We start from the raw sequence: 21432 nt of genomic DNA, 5'->3' as shown, positions 1-21432 counted from the left end.
CAGGGGAAACAGCTCCTGAGAGGACAGAGAGGTGCTGCCCACTGTGGGTCCAGGAGCGCCTGTCTACTCTGCCGACGCCGCCCGCAGCTGCAGGGCCGCAGTGCTGAAGCTTGGCTGGCAAGGAAGTCTCCTGGCTCAAAGCTGGGCACAGGCCCTGGTGCCGGCGGCAGCAGTCGGTGATGTGTGTGTTGGCAGGAGGGCAGGGTGCGGGCTGGGCGGGGCGGGGAGTAGCGTCCAGCTGGTAGGGACAAGAAGGGGGATACGCCATGGTGGAACGCCACAGGCGGAAGCACTGGGTCACCTTCTGACCTGGTGATGTGAAGTGATGCTCTCTCCCCCCCTTTTCAAACAGGGTATAATGGAAATTTCCAAATGGACACAAAGCAGAGAGGAGAGCACCGTGGACGCCCATGGACCCACCATCACCAAGGACAGAGTCATCATCTCGTCAGCCCGGTGACTTTTAAGCTGTTTTAGCCTCTGATTCTCTGCTCGAATAAAAACTTGTGTATGTGTAGCTGAGTGAAATGATAAAATATTTACTTGTGTTTCCCCCCATTCCTTTAACCCATTTAGGCAGGTGTTAGGAGAACGAGCAATACCTGGGAGAAAAACGGTTTGCAGCGGAGGCATGAGAGGGGGAAGGAATTCCACTCATTTGCTAGGGCTGCAATACCATGACCTGAGTGGCTCAGGCAACAGGAATTCATTGCCTCACAGTTCTGGGGGCTGGAAGGGTTTTCCCAGGATAGAAGGTGGGCTAAGAACAAAGGTCCTGGAACAAGGAAGACCAAGGCAGAGGGGACATTGGTCAGCTTCCAGAAGGTACCCACGTCCCAAGAGCGGCACAAAATCAGTGGAGATACTTGGACCCACTGGCGACCCTGGGTAGAGAAGTGGTTTGTTGGTGGTGCACCTGTATCCCGGAAGTGAGACGCCACCTGAAAAGAGCATTTCAAGAATATTTGGGGTGAATATTTCATCTGCCTCCTGGAAATGGGTCCTGGGGGTTAAAAGTTGTTTTAGAAATTTAGAAAACAGAGGAATCGATATGTTCGGTACCTCTTGAGTTTGTCAGCTGAGAGTTATACCAGCCAAACATAAAACAGATAAAAGCAGGCCTGTTCTAGGTGGAGCTCCCTCCTGACCCTGGTTCCCCCTGCCCGAGGCGATCCAAGGAGTTTGGGGGTTCCAGGAAACTCAGTTTGAAAATACTTAGGGTTCACCTTCCCCCCTTATTGAACAGAGAGGCTAGAGGAAGAAAAGATCTGACCGTGAGTGGGTACAAGGCAGGCCGGCTGCAAAGCCGGACGAATCCAGGGCTCCCGATTTCCAGCAGAGCCTTTCCTGGTGGCTGCCCCAGAGACTCCCCGGACAGGCTGGCGCTCTTTCTTTGATCCACATCCAGTTCCTATCTGGGTAGGTGTCTCACTGGACAGCAGACAGCTGGGTGCTGGAGCTGCTCTGAGGTGGTCTGGAGTCAAGCCTTGGGACCCTGTCAGGTTTTTGCTTGTTTCAGCCACTGCCGCAGCTGTGCGGGGCCGTGGGTTCCTTCCACACATCCTCATTCATCTCCGAGGACATCTGTGCTTTCCAGCCTAAGGAGGCGTTCCAGATTCACCTTGTCCTTTTCCTACCCCTATCCCATGGAATTATATCTCTGAATAAGTGATTAATTCCTGGTGCCATGCTGAGTTTTATTAGCCCTTTTTGAAAGAAGAGGATTTGGGACTCATGGTGTGTTAAGGGGTAAACCATTGAAAAGGTACTTCTATAATGTAGGTTTGGTTATTCCGCAGTCAGATCACTGCCCAGACACTTGAATAACTTCCACATGAAGAAATAAATGGTCGAGACCTTCCTCCCTGAGCTTGTCTCCAGTGTCTTTTATTACATTCCTTTCTGCTTCAACTAGATTCTGTTCTCTGTAATCAACAACCCTCACCAATAGAGTGACTAATGCCAGGATGGTGGCGAGCCGCAGACTGTCCGGGAAATGCGAGTCTGGGATTGGACGTCTGAGCCAGCTGGGTTTGAAGACAACAGTGGCCCTGTTATCACTAGGCGACAGAACTGTGGAAGTCCGTACCACACACTGGCAAAACAGTTATCACCTGTTGTCACCTATGATGAAGGACAGAGTGGCGGCGGAGCTGAATCGCTGTGGTGGGATTTGTACGGGGGCATAAATAAGGAATACACAGCCTGGGGGGTGGGTTGGCTGCCTTCTCCTACACAGAGTGTTTCAGGAGAGAAAGAACCTCAGTTTTTTTCCTTCTTTTTAAAAAAATAGCTTCAGTAGAGTGTCAGATGAGCACTAGATTTATCAGGTTGGTCACTTCCTAAGTCACATACACTGTCTAATCACTACACTGTACACCTGAGACTAATATAATGTTATATGTCAACTATAATAGGAAAAGTTAAAAACATTTTTAAATGGCTTTATTGTCAATATAGCTATGTATATTGACAGACAATAAACAGCATATATTTAAAATGTACAGTTTATTATTTTTTAAAGATTTTATTCATTTATTTTTAGAGAGAGGAGAAAGGAGGGCGGAAGAGGGAGAGAGAAACATCAATGTGTGGTCGCCTCTCACACACCCCCACATCGGGGACCTGGTCTGCAACCCAGGCATGTGCCTTGACCAGGAATTGAACTGGTGACTCCCTTGTTCACAGGTTGGTGCTCGATCCATTGAGCCACACCATCCAAGGCCAGTTTGCTATTTTGATATTCACACAACCTGTGAAACCATCACAATCAAGACAATGAGCGTCCATTAACAACAAGTGTCCTTGTGTCCCTTTGCAATCCACCCCTCCTGCTCTTCCTTGCCTCACTGCCATTCCCGGCACCCACAGGTCTGCTTTCTTTCACTAGTGATTCATTTGTATTTGCCACAGCTTTTAAGAAATGGGATCATACAGTGTATACTCCCTTTTGTCTGGCTTCTTCCAGTCAGGATAATTATCATAGGCATTTGAGATTCATTCATATTGTTGGATGTATCAGTAATTCATCCCTTTTAATTTCTAAGTAGTATTCCATTATACGGATATACCAATTTTCTTTATGTATTCACTTGTTGATGACCATTTGGGTCATTTCTAGTTATGCAATAAATATTAGTACACAGGTCTTCATGTGGACGTATGGTTATAAGCTTTCATTTTTCTCGGGTAAATAGCTAGGAGTGAAATAGATGGATTATATGGCGTGTGTACGCTGAACCTTTTAAGAAACAGCCTGGCTGTTTCCCTGTGGTCGCACCCCCTTCCCTCCCCAGCAGCCGTGGCTGAGCTCCAGGTGCTCCGTGTCCTGTGCTCCGTGTCCCGTCCCACACTCGGGGTGGCCACTCCTTCATTGTAGCCGTTCTAGTAGGTTTGCAGCGGGATCCCATGATTTTAATTTGCTCTTTCCTGATGACTAATGATGCTGAACATCTTTTCATATCTTATGGGTTATCTATATATTTTTGCCCATTATTGGTGGTGTGTCTTTTTGAATCTATTGCTCATTTTTATTGTTTTTTTCTAATGATTGAGTTTAGAGTTCTTTCAGATGCTGCATACACATCCTTTACCAGATGTATCATTTGCGAATAGTTTCTTCCAGGCTGTGACCTGTATTTTCATTCATTTAACAGTGCCTTTTGAAGAGTTCTTCATTTTGATGAAATCCAATTTATTAAAAATATGTTAAAATAATTGAAAAATAATGAACTGTACCCGTGGTGTTATATCTTCTTATCATTTCAGGTTTCACATTTAGGTTTATGATAAATTTTGAGTTAATTTTTGTGTGTAGTATAAGGCAGGGGTCGGCAAACTTTCTCGAAAGGATCGAATAGTAAAGACTAAGGCTTTGTGAGCCATCCAGTCTCTGTCATAACTACTCAATTCTGTCATGTAGGGCAAAAGCAGGTGCAGACAATAAATAAATGAGTGTGGCTGTGTTTCAATAAAACTTTATTTATAAAAAAAAACAACAGACAGTGGCCACATTTGGCCTGCTGGCCAGAGTTTGCTGCCTCCTTTAAATCTGCAAACACTACTAAAACTCTACCAAAGGCAGCTCCATCCACCCTCAGATGTTGAGTCTGGTCCCTCCTTGCTTAAAAACCCCAAGAGTTCATCTGAGGTAAGTACCTTGAAAAAGAGTGATGATTTTTTTCATGCCCCGCTCCTTCACTCCTTCACTGGTTTCCGGCCTATTACCAGGGGCACGTTCCTTTGCCCCAGAGGACCACGTACAGAGTCCGCCTCGGACTCTGTGTCTGAGGTGTCCACGTGCCAGAATCTCAGGCGAACACAGCAAACCCTTTGATCATTCAACTTCTTCATCCTCTCTGCTCAACTTGGGGTTGACAAAAAAAAATAGTCAAGTTTGGGTCAAATTTTGCCCCTAATGCTGGATGATATTGATCAATCACTCTACTTCTTTCTTCCTCTGCATTCTCATCTGTGGTGAGAAAAAGAGATTTCTCCTAACACTATTAATGTGGTTGTGTGGACAAGAATAAGACAACGCATTTCTTACGCACCTGATTGGCTCCCTACCACACGACTCCGAAGCTGCCTTCTCCTTGAACAGTTTTAAAAGGCTGCTTTCTCTCTGTGTAAAAGCACTATACAAATGAAAGGTATTGTTACTATTTTCTCTTTTTAAGTAATTCTAGAAAGCCCAACCCAAGGATTTCACAATCTGTCACTGTCCCTTGGTGCCTCTGCCTGTTGCCAGGGAGAGAGATTATCCCAACTTGGGGAAGGTCAGCCAGCCCCGGCAGGATATCTCGCAGGGCTCGGCTTGCCACCCCCTGGTCACAGAGTCAAAGTCAGCGACACAGAGACTGACTAAGACCACTCCAAGGCAAACAGAGTGGCCACTGAAAAGAAAACCACACTCGGCACCACTCCACTCCTCACAGACCACTCTCATCACCACCGCGCCTGCAGGAGGGCCCCTCAGAACCCTGAGAGAGAGAAGGTCTCTGGGAACAGAGATTGTATCTGCATGGCCCTGGGGACCCTGCTTTGAACAGGGCAGAGAGGAAAGAGCGAACTCCCAGCCAACAAGGGGAGCTGGTGCACACCCGCACAGACACAGCCGTATTTATCACAGTCATCTATAAACACATGCAGGAGCCTGACACCCGGTGATGTTTCCCGTTCCACGCTAACCTCTTAAATGAACGGCTGCATTTCTTAAGAGCTAATTTGTTAATTCGCTATTATCAAGAATGACTTCCATCTCATGCAAGGGTAAACAATTTGAAAGGAATCTCACAACACTGTCTACGTTCTCATGGCAAGTCCTTAAGTGGGGTAGGAGGACACTGTTATCCTCGCCGGGGACTGCAGTTCAGGGTGGGGTCACTTGCTCCACCTCACTTAGCTGGAAAGTGGGAGAGCTGGCCTGGAGCCTGCAGGCATCTGACTGACTGCCAGCCCAGCACTCTTCCCCTCGGCCTTCCTTGTGCTGGATGGAAATGCTCTTCCACCAGGTGGGACGTGTCCGTAAGAAGGCACAGGGGGAAAGGGCAGGGGTGAGGTAACTGATGACCGATGACGGTGCAGGTGGTCCAGCCTACCAACAGGGATACAGCTCTTAGGGGCAAATGGGCACCTTCAGCCCCCAACTCCTAGCTTCTTACCTTACCACATTGCCCCCCAGGCTTATAAAACTGACACTTAGGGAGTGAGCACTGTGTTTTCTTTATTCTTTTAAAAAAGATTTTCTTTATTCATTTTTTTTAGAGGGAGAGGAAGGGAGGGAGAAAGACGGAGAGAAGCATAGGTGTGCGAGAGAAACATCCATTGGTTGCCTCTCCCGTGTCCCCAACCGGGGGCCTGGCCCGCAACCCAGGCACGTGCCCTGACGGGGAATCAAACAGGCAACTTTCTGTTTGCAGAATGATGATGCCCAACTCACTGAGCTACACTGTCCGGGCTTCTGTACAAAAGGATTCACCATAGAGAGCTTCAAACAATAAGCTCTCCCCAAAGGCATCTGAAATAGGATTCATACCATAAAAAATGGTATGTAAACACAGTTCGGGGAGACATCAGCCTGTTGTATCCAGTCTGTAAACACAGTCAATTGCACGTGCAGGTGGCCGCTGGGGTAATTTGACCCGGGGAGGGATAAAATGACCCCTGAAAAGTGTAGCAGTGCTGGTCTCCGCCCCTCTCCAGTGCGCAATAAAGCCAAGCATGTAAATACGTGCTTGGGGAAAGCCTGGCTTGAACTACCAAAGTTGAAGTTCAATGATGTTGTCTTCCAAGAAGGCTACCTTTGACTTTCTCTAATGAAAAATTAATAGGCACTTAACTTGCTGCTGCATTTAATTACATTTGCTGGAGACAAGTGCCTGCCAACCCGCACGGCTCTGGCCATCTTCTGTGCTGGATGTGCTGTGGGCAAAGCCCGTCGGTTTGGGGGAGAAAGGGCTCCGTTTGGGCCGAGCAGGAAGAGGCTGAAGAGGAAGAAACATCATGGGGTGGTCCCCACCCATCAGTGTGCACCTGGTGGAGAAGCTGCAGCAAACACACTGGGGTGGGACTCTAAACCTGTGGGCTGAGGACCTCAAAGAACCAAGGAGGTCTTGCTTACAAGGCCACTCAGTCCTGTCTGCAGGCCTAATAAGCAGGCTCCCTCCACAAATACAGAACCATTTTTCTAACATGTGTACTTATTACTGGAATTATTAATGTATTAATTCATTTAAATAAATCAGCACACTTTAGCTTTGTTACCATTTTTTTCTAACTAAAGGTACATATACACCACGTTGGGTACTTGAAAATTTTTCAACTTAAAAATAGGCCATCAGCCCTGACTCACGTGGCTCAGCCGGTCGGGTGTCACTGCAGAGCGGAAGGTTGCTGGTTCAATTCCTGACTTACAGGTTCCGTCCCTGATGCGGGAGCACAGGAGAAGCAACTGATCGATGCTTCTCTCTCATATTGACGTTTCTCTCTCTCTCTTCTTCCCTCCCTGCCCCTCTCTCTAAAAATAAATGATAAGGATCTTTTTTAAAACATGAGTCATCATACGGTAAAAGACTAGGAATTTAAAACTAGGGTATCCCTTCTGTAGCTGTAAAGCAGGATTACCGAAGGAATGTCTTTTTGGACCTCACATTTCCCCCATTTTTCAACAGCTTCATTAAGATATAACTTACATTCTGCAAAGTTTGTCCATTTAACGTGTCTAACTCAACAGTTTCCAGTACAGTTTCAGAGTCGTGGGGACGCACTGCAACCCTAGAATGGCTTTCCCCACCCCGGTGAACGCGTCAGCAGTTATTGCCCACCCCAACCCGTCTCTCAGCTCTAGACAACCACCGATCAGTTTTTGTCCTACAGATCTGTGTCTTTTGGACATTTAACATAAATAGAATCATACGATGCACGGTCTTTTGTGGCTAGAGGAATGTCCTGACCCCCATGTCAGGGGGGTCACGCAGTCTCTGTCTATCTAACCCCCATGTGTACATTAGGGTTCCTCTCAGCCCTCCCAGAAGCCTTTCTCTATCCCCTGGTGTATAGGGATCGTTTCCTCCCATTGGCTCACAGCCTCTCGTTCGGAGCGCTGCGGAGGCGGTAGGCGGAGGCTGTGAGGCCCAGCCCTGCCATCTCCTGCTCCTTCAGTGGGTTCCTCACCTCTCACTGCTTGGGGGCAGCATCTTGCTCGAATTTTTGGGGGGGCTTCCCCTACTCAACTGTGCCCAGCATAGTTTTGTACTTGAAATGGTAATCAATAGTTTATGTGTGCTGAAAGAGTAGATGACTCATGGAGATGTTCCCAGACTCTTCTGAAGAAAAAAGGCTCAGGAGTAAGTAGAAGAAAGAAAGCAAGATCAAGAACAGAAACAAAGACCAAGCAAGGAGTGTGGGCCTTGGAGTCCAGCCTGCCCAGCAGCTGCCATCTGTGTTGGGACCAGCGGGCGTTCAGAGGCGCTGGGCGGAGAAGGGTCTCCCATTCACCTCCAGCAGCAATCCAAAGAACAGATTAGTCACTCCTTTTGCTGACGGCATTAACCGCCTCCATTAAAATGCAAATGTCAGCACCAGGGAGAGTGGCAGATCCAGCTATTATCAGCCACTTGCACAGCAGCTACCATCGGAGCTCTTTGAATACTGTATTTCCTGCTCTCTGAGGCCCAGGGGTGTCTGGTGGTGAGCATAGGGTCTGAAAAAACCTAGGGCCAGGTTCCCTGTGGCCGCCTGCAAACTTCTTAGCATCCTTGATTTCCAAGCCAAGGAAGCCCGAGGTAAAGAGTAAGAGGGCTGCTGGCCTCGGCTTCTCTGCAGAGCTCCTGGTGGATGAAGGGCTGGAGGTGCAGTGGGGGATCGCTCCCAGGGACCTGGCTGCCTGCACCCAATGGCTAACACACTGGGCCCCAAGCCTCCACGGAGGACCCACCCCCGGGACACTCAGCGCTCCATGCTGTTGGCTACCCTCTGACCTGAGGATAACAGTTCAGTTAGTTTTGTCCTGGGAAAGGTAAATCATCTAGTTTGAAGCATGGGTCTTCATCTCAAAATGCAAATGTTCAGGGTAGGTTAGCACACTTTGGGGACTGGGTTGTTCTCTGAGATTCTTTCACCCTCCAGAGAGCCTAGGCTTCTTAGAGTTCCTTAATTCTTAATTCTTGGCGAATAACTCACTACGGGGCTGGGCTGTCCTAGGCGCTGGGCAAAGTTCATTTTTGATCCTCAGGTCTTAACTGGCTTTCATTTCCTCCCTCTTCTGCTCCAGGCCACTGGTGCCCTTTTCTGGCCCCATTTGCCCTGGGAAATGGGCGGTGGTGCCAAGCGTTTTCTTCCTCTGCTCCCTTACACACCCCTCCTCCTAAACAGGAAGCATCCATCAGAGCTCTTAGTGCCCCCGACCTTGGTTGGATGTCAGTGGGAGAAGCCTGTTGATCAAACTATTTCACATAGATTTGATAATGACCAGCAAGGCCTAGCATAAGTCTTTCGATCTCCGGGGGGTATCCATATTCATTTTTCAACCAGTTTATTGAAATATAATGTACATACCGTAACGTTCACCCAGTATTCAGTGAGACTCAGTGGTTTTTACTGCATTTATTGAGATGTGCAATCACCATTATAATTTAATTTTGGAACATTTTCCTGACCCCCAAAAGAAATCCTGGGCCCATTTAGACATCACCTCCATTCCTCCCCCTCCCCAGACCCAGGGAGCCATCAGTCTTCCTTCTGTCTGATTTTCCACAACCATTTTTAGGGAATGAGTGTCATTGCAAAGCATGACTATCTCAGGGTGAAATTTTAAGCAATGTGGGGAAGGTATTTTTAAGTAGGGGAGTATTACTGATACCCACTTCTACAAATATTTCTAAATATTCTAAAATAGTACTATGCTGATTTCAAAAATAGAAATATTCTTCCGAAAAGAAGTCTGGAGAGTGAATAAAGAATGAAGTCCTAAAAGTAGCCAAGGCACAAGCGGAAGATGGCTGGAAAAGTTAAGGGTATCTGCAGATCTCAAAAAAAAAAAAAGGCCAGTTGTGTCCTGGGGGGGGGGGTGTGCAACCATCTGGCCTCTGCGAACAGAGAGCCCCCCTTCCACAGGGCAGCCTGCGGGGGTCCCTGGGTCAGCCCCCACCCGATGACAGCAGCCAGGCAGGCGCACACACATCCTGGAGTCGGTCTCCTCCACCCCTGCCTTTTGTTCCTGTGGCCGCCAACTCTTTCTTGGTTTTCTTCTGACCTTGAGGACTCCTCTCCTCTACAGGGCGGTCCTGGGTTTCCTGCCCCGCCCGCCACAGGTCTCCTCCACCCAATGGCACCACTCTCGTCACCAGTGTCACTTTGGGTTCTACCTACACCTGCTCTGCAGTAGCTTGCTGACTGGTCCCCTACCTTTTGGGTCTTGCTTTTCCAATCTAGTTACATCGTTGCCGGAGTTTGCTTCCTAAAATGTAATGGGCCACAACACTCCTGTCCCCAAATCCAGGGGCTCTTCACTGCCTTCAGACTGAAGTGCACCTGCTTCTACACAGCATTCAAGAGCCCAACCCACCTTTCTCCTCCACCCACCTTGCAGGCCCCCCCTCTCCCTCACATGCCTCAGACTCCTTCCGCTCACTATTCCCCATATGCACCTATTGTTTACCCAGCAAACAACTACCAGGTACCTCCTATGTGCCAGGCACCAGGCTAAGCAATGGCACAAGAATGACTAAGACATTAACTCTGCCCTCAAGGAGCTCTGACTGTTGAGACAGTTCTGAAAACCAGTCAAAATAATGAATGTGACAAGCACTGGAATAGAGATAAAAAGCAAGGTGTGCTGGGAGCTGAGGGGGAGGGGCGGAGGAGGGGAAGCACATTACAGAGGGCTCAGAGAGGGGAAGAACATTACAGAGGGCTCAGAGAGGTGCTATAGATGTGGCCTGTGTTCGCGTGCGCCCGTGTGTGTGCGTGTGTGTGCGCGTGTTTGTGTGTGGGGTGGTGGTGGTGGGAGGAGAGGGTAATCTCTGCCAAGGTGCAAAGTGCAGTTCAGGGTGGGTCTGACGACTTGGAGAAATGGTGAGCAGTGGAAGCTGGCACGTAGAAAGAGGGTGTTTGGGGACAGTTTTCACTAGAGTGTGTGACACTGATGATCCGATCGGAAAAAAGTGGAGGAGGGAAGAGGAGGGAGAGTTGGTCAACTGTCCAGGCAAGGAGGGGAGGAGTAGGATCAGGGTAATAGCCCGAGAATGTAGAAGGGACAGAGGTGAAAAAACAGGGGCAAGGACAGGAGGGGAGGGGGGATCGCCACTGTAATGTAGGGGAGTTTCCAGAGTGGCAACTCCCTCAGTGGGGAGAACACAGGGAGGGGCAAGCTTGTCGTAGATGACCATAGTTTGAGAAAAACGGAATCTGGGGATCTGGTGGGTATCAAAGGGCATCCGTGGAGCGCTCTCCAGTGGATGGGGGTGGGGGGAAGCTTAGAACTGGGAAGGGAGGCAGGGATGGAAGGTTCAGAGTTTAGAAATAAGTTAGAGGAGAAAAATTTGTTTAGCCTTTGACCCAGCAATTCTTAGGAATTTCTCCTAAGGATATAATTAAAGATGCGTGTGAAGATTTATCTACAAAAATGCTCATTGTTCAGAACAGTAAAAGAGTGGAAACTTTTGATAAACTGTTTTGATAGTGAAAAATACCAGTAAAAATAGTGAAAAATAACAGTAGGGGATTGGTTAAATAAATGATACTATATTCTTGCAATGGAATTCTGTTCAGACAATAAAGTGAATATTGTAGATGAATGTTTATTGACACGAAAAAATATACAATTCTACTTAACAATTTCTGTTAAGTAGAAAAAAGCAGATTCTAAAACTACTAGTAGAGTAACATCCCACTTTTTGTCTAAGGAAAAAAATTAAGATGTTGATAGTTTTTCTCCATGGTATGATTTTGAATGCTTTTCTTTTTTTACTTTTCCCACATTTAATCACACATGGTTTTTGATAAAACATAATAGTTATTTAAAAAATTGAGTAAAATGAAAAGGAATGACCTACAGAGGGCACAGGGATGGAGAAGGTTCAAGGGTGGGGCCCGGGCACCTTGATGCATCAGTCCCTGCAGCTGCCTGTCCGAGCGCCCCTCCCCCAGCATATCTGCTGCACTGCTACCTGGGGGAGTTCGGGAGGCAGGCTGCCAACCATGAGCCTTGGGCAAAGTTTTTGATTCTCTAATTCTGTTTTCTCATCTTCAGAGTGAGGAGAATAACATCTTCCTCAAAATGGTTACTTGACAATAAAATATTTAGACACACAGTAGTTGCTTGATAAATATTAGTCCGTCTTCCCTTTTTTCTTATTTGTTCTTCGTTGCTCACCCCAAGTTTGACCTCCAGTCTTTTTTGGCCCTCACAGTGGGAATTAATGCCTCTTCTCTCTGAACCCCTGAAATGCTTTATTTGAACCTCTACTGAACACTGACTGAATTGTGCTCTGAACTGAGTTAGTGGCCAGCTGGTATCCCCCAACTGTAGCCAGAGTTGGGCCATCTATCCCTGCCGAACCTAGCACGCAGGAGGTCCTCTGTAAATGTTTGTTGACTAGATTCATGGTGCTTTTTATGACTTAGCTAATCATGGATTAAAAGGCTGGATTCCCCAAGGGTTAGTTTATTCAGATCTCTTGGAATTTTTCTCCTCCCAATTTATAACTCTGGAAAGGTTTCTTTTCCAATCTGCAAAAAGGTGAGCAGCAGAGAGAGATAGGGAAGCTCACTCAACCCTCTAGGCTCCTTGTCAGAAGCTCTGCAGAGAACTGGAGGATGAAGAGGAGTAAAGTGAAGGTTGTTTCTCTCCCCACCGGTAGAGGTGTGGTCCGCTTACGTTTTCAGCACTTAGACCGCCAGAACTTCCACCAGGACAGCTTAGGGCCAAAGGGAGTCGGATAGGTGTGTCACTCCACAGGCTTAGGTCCTCTTTGACCGCAGTAAAGTCCCTTCCACTCCTGCCTCTCCGTCGCTGGCGCCGTGCAGGAGTATCGGGTGGTTTTCTGTTCGCTCTGGGTCCCCGCTCTAGCGGAGGTTCCACTTCGCTCTGGTACGAATCCTTCCCGATAACATCCTACTGTGTAGCGGAGGCAATCTGGTGCTGACAAAAGATCCTTCCGTTGCAAGTTAGTAGACCTGTGTGACCGCGGAAAGTTCATTAAGCTCTTGGAGCCTCAGTTTCCTTATCTATAAACTGGGAATAATCACGGGGGCCCGTCCCTGGTCACATCCCAGGGTTATTGAAGGGAAGCAAATGAGACAAACCAAAAGCATAAACTGGCAGAGCGCCCTACATAAATGCCAAGTGTTCCTAGTGCTGTCTGTGGGTCTCCCTCTCCGTAACTACCCACCAAAGCCGTCCCGTCCGCCCCGCCCCGGCTACAGCGGCCTCACCCACTGCATCTCCATCTTTTCCGTCATTGTCTTTCTGCTCCTCAGAGACCTTCGGTCTCCCCATCTCCCCCGTCCATTTCTGGGGCCGGCTCTTGGGCCCCTCCAGCCTCTCCCGGGCTGTGGTCTCCGGCTCCCTGCGGCGGTCGCTGCCCCGGCCCCCCCACCCCCACCCCGCCCTGTGCGCCCTCCTTTAGCACAGCCACCAGGCCAGAGAATCGCCCAATAAGAGCGCCAGGCTCAAGTCTGACAGCTCAGGAAGTGGCCAATCGAGCCGGGCCAGAGAAGGGGGGTGCAGTGTTGGGGCTGAAGTTGGGTTGAAAGGGGGGCGATTAAAGGGGGATACAAAAGAGGGGAGATAGAACTGGGGGTACAAAAAATCCAAGCGGCGGGGTTGGGGGCGGGGAGGGAAGGACCAAACGTTGCCCAGGTCTGGCCTAGAACCGCGGGTTGGACGCAGCTCCAGGAGCCAGGAAGGGAGGGGGCGCGACGAAAATTTTAGGTGAGGTAGAGGATATGGGCCCCCTGCAGCCCCCGGAGCCCGGCCTGAGGATGCTCCCGGGACGCCGTGGCGGGGGCAGCGGCGGGGCCAGGGGCGGAGGCGACCGCAAGTCGCTGTGAGCCGAGTCCGGAGCGGCGCGGGGGGCGGGGAGGCGGCGGGAGGAGGGGATGCGGAGGGCGCTCCCGCGGCGGCGGCGGCGGCGGCGGCAAGCAGGCGAGCTGGGAGGAGCGGCGAGAGCGGCCGGAGCGGCTCAGGGCCCGAGGCGTGCATGGCGCGCCCTGCGCCAGGCTCCCGCGGGCGCCCCCGGAGCGCCCCCGGGGCGCAGCGGCTCCTGGGCGGGCCGCCGCCAGCCCGCTACCTCTGAGTCCCGGCCCTCGATCTCTGGATGCCGGGCTCCCCGGCAGAAACCCGCCTGCGTTGGGGCAGGACGGCGGCGACGCTGCACCGGATTCCGCCCTCTGCCTAGTCCTTCTGCACCCGGCCGCGGTGGGCCGCAGCCGGCTGCGAGGAGCCTGGAGCTTTCCGAGTCGGCGCGACAGTCCGCCTGGGCCGGCGGGTCCGGGCCAGCCCCGCTCCGATTTGGGGGAAGAGGGAGAAGAGAAAGGAAGGGCCGCGCCGCAGGAGCCAGTCCTCGCCCCCGCCCCCTGCGCGGACGCCCTGAAGGCTTGGCTAGGCTTTCGCTGGGGCGCGCTCCCTCTCTCGCCGCGGGAGGTGGGGGATGCGGCCGACGCCCCCCCTCCCCCCCGTGCTCCAGGACCCTCCCCCCAGGGCTCGGGAGCTGTTGCTCCGCCTGCCGCCCCCTCCCCCGTCCTCTCCACCCTTCATCCCACCTCCCCACCCCTCGTAAGAAAATAATGCTGGCTGGCGCTCGCACCTCCCAGTCGCTCCCAGTCCGCTGCAAGGAAAGGGCACCCGCTAGGTATCCACGCCGGGACCCCTGCCTAGCCTCTCCAGCCACTGCCGAGCCGCTGGTGCCGCTGGGCTCTGCCGAGGTATAACCTGCTAGCGCCGCGTCCGGGCATTGGCAGTCCCGGGGAGGCGCCGCCTGCAAGGACGTCTCTCCGTCCCGTCTCGTCCGCAACTCTGGTCCTTGTCGAGCTCGACGCGAGCCAGGAGACCGGACGTCCCTCTGCGCTCGGCGCAGCAGCTCGACCAGTCTCTGCTGCCACAGCTGGAAGCCAATTCCATCTCGGACCTGGGACTCCTGACGCGGACTCTCAGTCACTTCTCACCTCGGGGCTGTACCTACCTCCCACCTCGCCCTCCTTCCCCTCTCAGGACGGGGGTGCCAAGATGCCCCGCTGCTGCGCAGGGCCCCGGGCCGCCACCGACGTGTGACCCTAGCCTGGTCCCCCTGCTCGGCCGTCCGCCCTCCCCTTGGAGACCCCCGGCCCGGCCCCCGGGGGAGGAGGAAGAAGAGGACGAGGCCGAGAGGGGGATGTCCGGCTCCAAAAGCGTGAGCCCCCCGGGCTACGCGGCGCAGACAGCGGCGGCGCCGGCGTCCCGGGGAAGCTCAGAACACCGCTCGGCGTGGGGAGCCGCCGATTCCCGCGCCAATGGGTACCCCCACGCCCCTGGGGGTTCGGCCCGCGGCTCCACGAAGAAACCTGGGGGGGCGGTGACCCCGCAGCAGCAGCAGCGCCTGGCCAGCCGCTGGCGCAGCGACGACGACGACGATCCTCCGCTGAGTGGCGACGATCCCCTGGCCGGGGGCTTCGGCTTCAGCTTCCGATCGAAGTCTGCCTGGCAGGAGCGCGGCGGCGACGACTGCGGCCGCGGCAGTCGCAGGCAGCGGCGGGGCGCGGCCGGCGGGGGCAGCACCCGGGCGCCCCCTGCGGGCGGCGGCGGCGGCTCCGAGGCCTCGGCGGCCGCGGCCGGCGGGACTGAAGTGCGCCCCCGCTCGGTGGAGCTGGGCCTGGAGGAGCGGCGAGGCAAGGGCCGCGCGGCCGACGAGCTGGAGGCCGGCGCCATCGATGGCGACGAGGCGTCCGGAGATGGCGGCAGCTCGGCGGGCTCGGGCGCGGGCACTGGCGCGGTGTTGTCGCTGGGCGCCTGCTGCCTGGCGCTGCTGCAGATTTTCCGCTCTAAGAAGTTCCCGTCGGACAAGCTTGAGCGGCTGTACCAGCGCTACTTCTTCCGTCTGAACCAGAGCAGCCTCACCATGCTGATGGCCGTGCTGGTGCTCGTGTGCCTCGTCATGCTGGCCTTCCACGCAGCGCGGCCACCGCTCCAGTTGCCCTACCTGGCAGTGCTGGCGGCCGCCGTGGGCGTGATCCTTGTTATGGCGGTGCTCTGCAACCGTGCCGCCTTCCACCAGGACCACATGGGCCTGGCCTGCTATGCGCTCATTGCGGTGGTGCTGGCCGTCCAGGTGGTGGGCCTGCTGCTGCCTCAGCCGCGCAGCGCCTCGGAAGGTATCTGGTGGACGGTGTTCTTCATCTACACCATCTACACGCTGCTGCCCGTGCGCATGCGGGCTGCGGTACTCAGCGGGGTGCTCCTGTCTGCCCTCCACTTGGCGATAGCCCTGCACACCAACGCCCAGGACCAGTTCCTGCTCAAGCAGGTAGGGGCCCACCTAGCCACAGGGACTGGACTGAGGGGCCTGCAAGGTCACAGACAGACATCCCACCCTCTTTTTAAAGTGGTGAAAAGGGCAGAGAGAGAGACATGGCTGTGTCATCTGTGTGGTGTCTTTGAGCCTCTAAACCCGCTCTCAGCCCCAGCATTTTCACTTACTAAAGGAGTGCCTTTGTAGTACATGTAATGTTCCCGGCCCTGCAGAACACATGCACTAAACCGTGGTCTTTAGTGTAGGGATAAGAATGAGGAAGGATGTGGAGAAGTCCCCTTCTCTTCTTGTGCTTTTGTCCTTGTATACATGTAAAGGCCCCTGACAAAAGTAGCTGGAACCTGTAGCTGATTCTCCCTCCCCAGAGCCGCTGCTGCTTTGCTAAGGGAGATGGGCTGATGGGTGATGGGCTGGGGAGAGGAGACCCTGGGCACCCCAGACGCAGTCTTAAGGAAGAGAAATGATAACCCTGCCCGCTGTCTGTGGCTGGGACTGACAGGTTACAAAAGTGTCCCAACCTTAAAAAGCTGCCACCGACAAAGGTAGGAAGGAGCCTGTGAGACACGTGTGGTGGCAGTCCCCTCCTTGCCTGCACGGAAAGCTGTTGGACATCTTGACCCCTTCCTGTTGATGCTCCTAGTTCTAGCTTGTGGTGGGGGCTTTTTATCCCTGCTGGGACTGGTGGGGCGATCCTAGAATGGTGGGCCCAGGAGGAAGTCGAACTTTGTTAACAGCGGACTCCACTGAAGGGCTTCGGGAGAGGGGTGCCGTCCTCCTCTTAGGGTGAGACCAGCCCTTCCGACACGCACACCTCCCTTTGGCAGTCCCCTTGTCTGGGGCTCCACGGACCTCCTTCATCGACCCCTGCTGAGCCCGCTGGTTTGCACATAGCCCAGCTGGGAGAGAATCAAGTGGGGCCTTGTCACAGGGTGGTCTTTTGACCATGGACCCCACTGCAGCCCTCTGAGGGAGTTTGCCTCTGTAGAATTTAACTATATTCCATTGTTCTTGCTCTCCTGCTCCCCACCTCTAATGCCTTTCTCAGACTGTGATCCTGTTGAGGACGACCTTTTTCTTGAGGGCCTCTCTTGTGCCCCCAACTCCTACCCAGGGAACAGCACCAGTATGCACTTCAGGGTTCTGGGCTCTAGCTGCACCTCCAAAGTGCCCTGTGACTTGGAAGGAGGGGACCTGCAACCTCTTGGGGTCCCCTCCTTTTTTAAAGAATGAGAGAATTATGTGAGCCCCTTGCAGTACCATCCTCCTCTTCAGGCCTCACCCCCTGCAAGTAGCCCTCTTCCTTTCCAGCCATACCGGTCTCTTCCTCTTCTGCACGGTAACTACAGAGTCAGAGCCACAGACTGGGGCACTTCCTGTTCTCCGGGATCCATTGGTTTTGCTCCCCATCTAACATAGCATAAGCCCGGTGGACTGAGGAATGCTGAATTACATGCATTGCGTTTCTCCTTTACTCTCTCTTGCCTAGCACAATGAAGGGTAGTTAGGGATTTAATAACTGTTACCAATTTGGCTGAATTTCAAAGAGTGGCGTAGGTGGGGTTGTTAGTGTCAAGTTTAAGTTTTTCTGATCTGGGATCAGAAGAAAAACTTTAGAGATCAGTTTTAAACTTAGGAGAAACCAATTGAGAGGTGGTGGTTAAAAAGAAAGTTAACTACTATTAGTGCTTTAAAGGCTTCAACTGTTTCGACCTGAGGACCCACGCTGTCACATGGGTGCTGTGTCTTGGGGGCTGTTCCCGGCTTGGGTGGGTGTAGCTTTTCTGCAGGGGAAGGGCACGTCATCCACACAGAGCAGGAGAGATTGCCAGGGTCGTTCAGGGTATTTGCTAAACCGAACTTGGGGTGCGGGGTCTGATCATAGCTGTCGCAATCCTGCGAGTAGGGTTTCGAGAGGGTGGAGTCAGGTCCCAGGGAAGCAGTGCTGAGCCCGGGCTGCTCGGCTCCATCTTAGCACGGAAACGCCGCTGCAGCAACAGTGTGTGTCCGACTTTCCCCTCGGGCTCCTCAGGCAGATTCTTCTCCTCTCCCCATCCCTGCCAGTCCCCACGCCCAGCTGCTTCTATTCACCGTGGTCTTCGGACCTCTGCTGGGGCGAAGACTTTTGGGTGGTTTCCTATTTAACTTCTCGAGACCTCCGCTGAGTACATCAGAGCTCGTTAGCAATGGTCGACTGCAAGGGAATGCAAACATTGTTTCTTTCTGGCTTCAGAGGAAACCGTACTTTTTCTTTGTATTCGATTTACCTTTCTGAATATGTCTGATATAAAATGTGTATATCTTGAGTAAACCCTGCTGGGGAATGTAAGTGGGACAGTCCAGCATTAACATCTGCTTTGGGTCACCCCGGAGCGGCAGGCATTTGAGGATGGCCCACGTTACATGCCTTGTTCTTTTTTTTTTTTTGGATGAGGACACAGGTCCAAGGAAGTGGGACAGCAGTGCATGCTTTCTAATGTCAGGGCTTTGGGAAGCCCCATCCACAGTGTCACGGGCACGTAGTAGGCCCTCAGGAAACTATTGGCATTTCTTCCCCTCTCCTCCTTCAAGGCTGGCCCCCTCTGACCTGGGCACTTCACTTCCCAGCCCCTCTTATGTTTGGAGCTCTGCTTTGTACTCCAGTTAGGAGGAGAAACATTTGGTTTCTTACCGGCTGCCTCCTGGTGATTTTTACTCGATAAAGGGGGAGAGGCAAGGTGGGGCGGTCCTGTCTGAGGGATGATGCTTTCGTCTTCCTCTTGCTACATCTCTGGCTCCAGCTCTAGCTCTTCCCCTGGTATCTCCCCGCCTCCCTCTCTGCTCTTCCTTTCTCACTTCCTTTCTCTCCCCTCCCCCTCCAGTCCCCTGTTGCTCGCTGCCCACCTCTCCTCTTCGCTCCCTGCCAGCCTGCTCTGCTTCTCTTTCGCTCCATCTGCACCCTCTCAGCCTCTGCTCTGTGCCCGTCTCACTGTCGGCTCCTCTGTGGGGTACAGTAGGAGCATCACGCGGTTGTTTTTTCCCCCTGCTTAGCGTGTTACAAGTCTCTCTGCTACACCCATACCATAAATAACACTGGAGCATCTGCCAAACACATTCCTCACTTGTGTTAATAGGCTGCGATGATGCCGGAGCCTGTTGCCATGGCAACCTCATTTTTGTTTGACTGTATCCCACTCTGCTACATAAAACCTCTGCATGCACTCACAAGCAAGCACGGTCACACAACTATTACATATGCTTAGCTATTAACGATTATTTTGGAGAAAAAAATCTTTGGGCCTTGTGAGGGCAGGTGGTCTTTTGGCCAAGGAGATGAGCGTTTTCTGCTGTCCAGTGTCACTTTAGGAGGTGATAATGGTTGGAAGAGCTCTTCGAAAAGTAGAGAGGTCTGTTCAGTGTGGGGTGCTATTGTTCTGCAGCCCCATTAAACCTGCCTGATGTGGTTTTTGAGGAGAAGATCTGACCCTGTGTGGGTCCCGTGAGCTTGGGAGAGGGATCAGAGGTTGTCTTTGCCGTGTGGGATGGGTCCACCCCCAACCCAGCCTGTCCGCCCGACCCTTTTGGAGGAACTCAGTGGTTTTCTGCATTTCGTCCTTGTGCCTGCCTGAACCCACAGCTGTCACCAGTCGTTCCAGATATCAGACAGGCGCAGACACTGTGTGGGTGATGTTCTGTGACTGTGAGCACGTGTTAGTGTCTGTAGCGAGGAGACTAGGGATGGATGGGGGTGGGGACCCACTGCTGTGGCTGCGGGGGGGGGGGCACGTGTGTGAACGCCGTGTGCACGCTGTGGGCACGTGTGTGTCGTCCACCGAGTGCGTGGCTCCGGTGTGTATGTGCATGCGTGTGCGTGTCTGCCTGCCCTGCGGGCTGGCCTGGGTGGTGGAGCCAGGCCCGGGGAAGCCTTCGTATTGACTTTGAAAGGACATCGTTGCAGCTCTGTCCTGTTTATTCTTGGCTAGTGGCTGGCTTCCTGTGACCATTCGCTTCTCTGACTCTGGGCCTTGATCTCCCTTCTGACCTTGACCTCTGGCTTCTTAGGGAAGTATCTTGGATGCACACACTCTCCTTTCCCTAATGAAGCTTGGGGGCTAGACCTGCGTGGTTAGCTCCACTGACCTGGAGGAGTCCCACCCTTCCCTTTCACAAACCCTTTCTGTGACACACCCGCTCAGCGGCCCAGTGAGCCCCACGGAAGAGCTGCCTCCTCGGTCCGGAACTTGGCACAGAGGCCTGTTTGGTGGGTCACTGTGGCTTCCCATATGTGCTGCCGGCAGCCGCTGCCTCCCTGACCGCCTGGGTGGTGTGGAGGAGGACACACTTCCACCACAACCGCTGGGAACTGGGAATCGCCTGCACCGGTTTCTTCCCCCAACACCTGCCTTTCTCTGCCTTCTGGACGGGAGAAATCTGGCCTTTGTGAGCGCCACCAGCGTGGCAGGCTGGGGCGGGGCGGGGCGCTGGCGCTGCTCGGGTCTGAGGAGGGTCTGCAGGTCTTGCCTCCAGGCTAATTGTGTTTGCCAGTTATCTTTGCTAATTGTTTTTGATTGTACTGTCTCCTCTATGGGTGGGAAGGGGGTGCGTGGAGGCGAGCAGAAGCTGCTGGCGGTGGGGGCTGAGTACGGCTTCATATTCTAGATCCCCAGCGCGCCCCTGTTCCCGTGGGGAGGACTTTGGGAATGGCGGAGACCCAGTGAGGAGCCAGACCATCAGCTGCTGTGTTCGTGGGAATGTTCACTGTTAATAATTCAGTGTAAGTTTTGATCTGGAGCGAGACCACGCGGCCTGCGTTCTGTGGAACACTGAGCGGTGTGCTCGTCGTGTTCCTGAGTGGAGAGGACACAGATGATGTCTTACCCCCATCACAGAAACTGCGTCGCCTCGCAGGAGAGCTTTAAAAACCAGCCTCGCAGGCCTGGACAGCAGCTTTCCGGTGCAGACAGCTGGCAGGGGAGTCGCCGTCGGGGGTGCACTGCAGCAGAAGCAGGGTGTGAGTGGAGCGGGAGGTGGGTGGGTGTGGGGGGCGAGGGGCACCTCGAGTGGAAGCCTTCTCCCTGTGACTGTCTGGACCAGCCTTTGGCCGGGCAGCGGCAGGTCCATGGCCGCCCGCTGGCACCTGAGGGAGCTGTAGTATCTCCTGATGGGTCCCGATGTTGGCCGTTCACTTCCCAGGAGCAGGAGCCTGTGTTGGGATTGGAAACACTTTGCTCCAGGAGCTCCGATACGGGCCGTGGATCCTCTGGGTACAGTTACATAAGTTGTGTTGTAGCACAGGGGTAACCAACCCCCGGGCCGCAGACCGATTGGTCCGTGGCCTATTAGGATCCAGGCCGAGAGGGAGGCTAGCCTGAGCTCCGCCTCCTGTCCCCCCACTGCCCCTTTTAGAATATCCTTCTTTCACCTATGCTTACCCGACGACAACAGGGTA

The 21432-nt window shown here is 53.0% G+C and overlaps 1 protein-coding gene and 1 long non-coding RNA gene across 3 annotated transcripts in view; one reads left to right on the top strand and one right to left on the bottom strand.

The window, feature by feature from the left end:
• Nucleotides 1-2602: 2602 nt before the first annotated feature.
• On the bottom strand, nucleotides 2603-7012 carry LOC128627056 (uncharacterized). Its single transcript, XR_008391127.1, has 3 exons — nucleotides 6854-7012; nucleotides 4159-4366; nucleotides 2603-2753 (listed from the first exon to the last, which is right to left on the bottom strand). It is a non-coding gene; the product is annotated as an uncharacterized LOC128627056 (long non-coding RNA).
• Nucleotides 7013-14242: 7230 nt separating this feature from the next.
• The window catches only part of ADCY5 (adenylate cyclase 5), a 144595-nt gene continuing 137405 nt past the window's right edge, over nucleotides 14243-21432 (top strand). The window contains exon 1 of one of the 2 annotated variants that reach the window (XM_053663036.1): nucleotides 14243-16001. In XM_053663036.1, coding sequence (XP_053519011.1) covers nucleotides 14874-16001 — 1128 coding nt within the window. In that variant the 5' untranslated portion in view covers nucleotides 14243-14873. The remainder of the gene's footprint in view (nucleotides 16002-21432) is intronic. The other variant, XM_037132305.2, reaches the window with a different exon arrangement.

This window comes from Artibeus jamaicensis, unplaced genomic scaffold, assembly GCF_021234435.1.
Source record: "Artibeus jamaicensis isolate MK-2021 breed Jamaican fruit bat unplaced genomic scaffold, CSHL_Jam_final contig_3126, whole genome shotgun sequence".
NCBI classification, from domain to species: Eukaryota; Metazoa; Chordata; class Mammalia; order Chiroptera; family Phyllostomidae; genus Artibeus; species Artibeus jamaicensis.
This window is presented reverse-complemented; position numbering and strand designations above follow the sequence as displayed.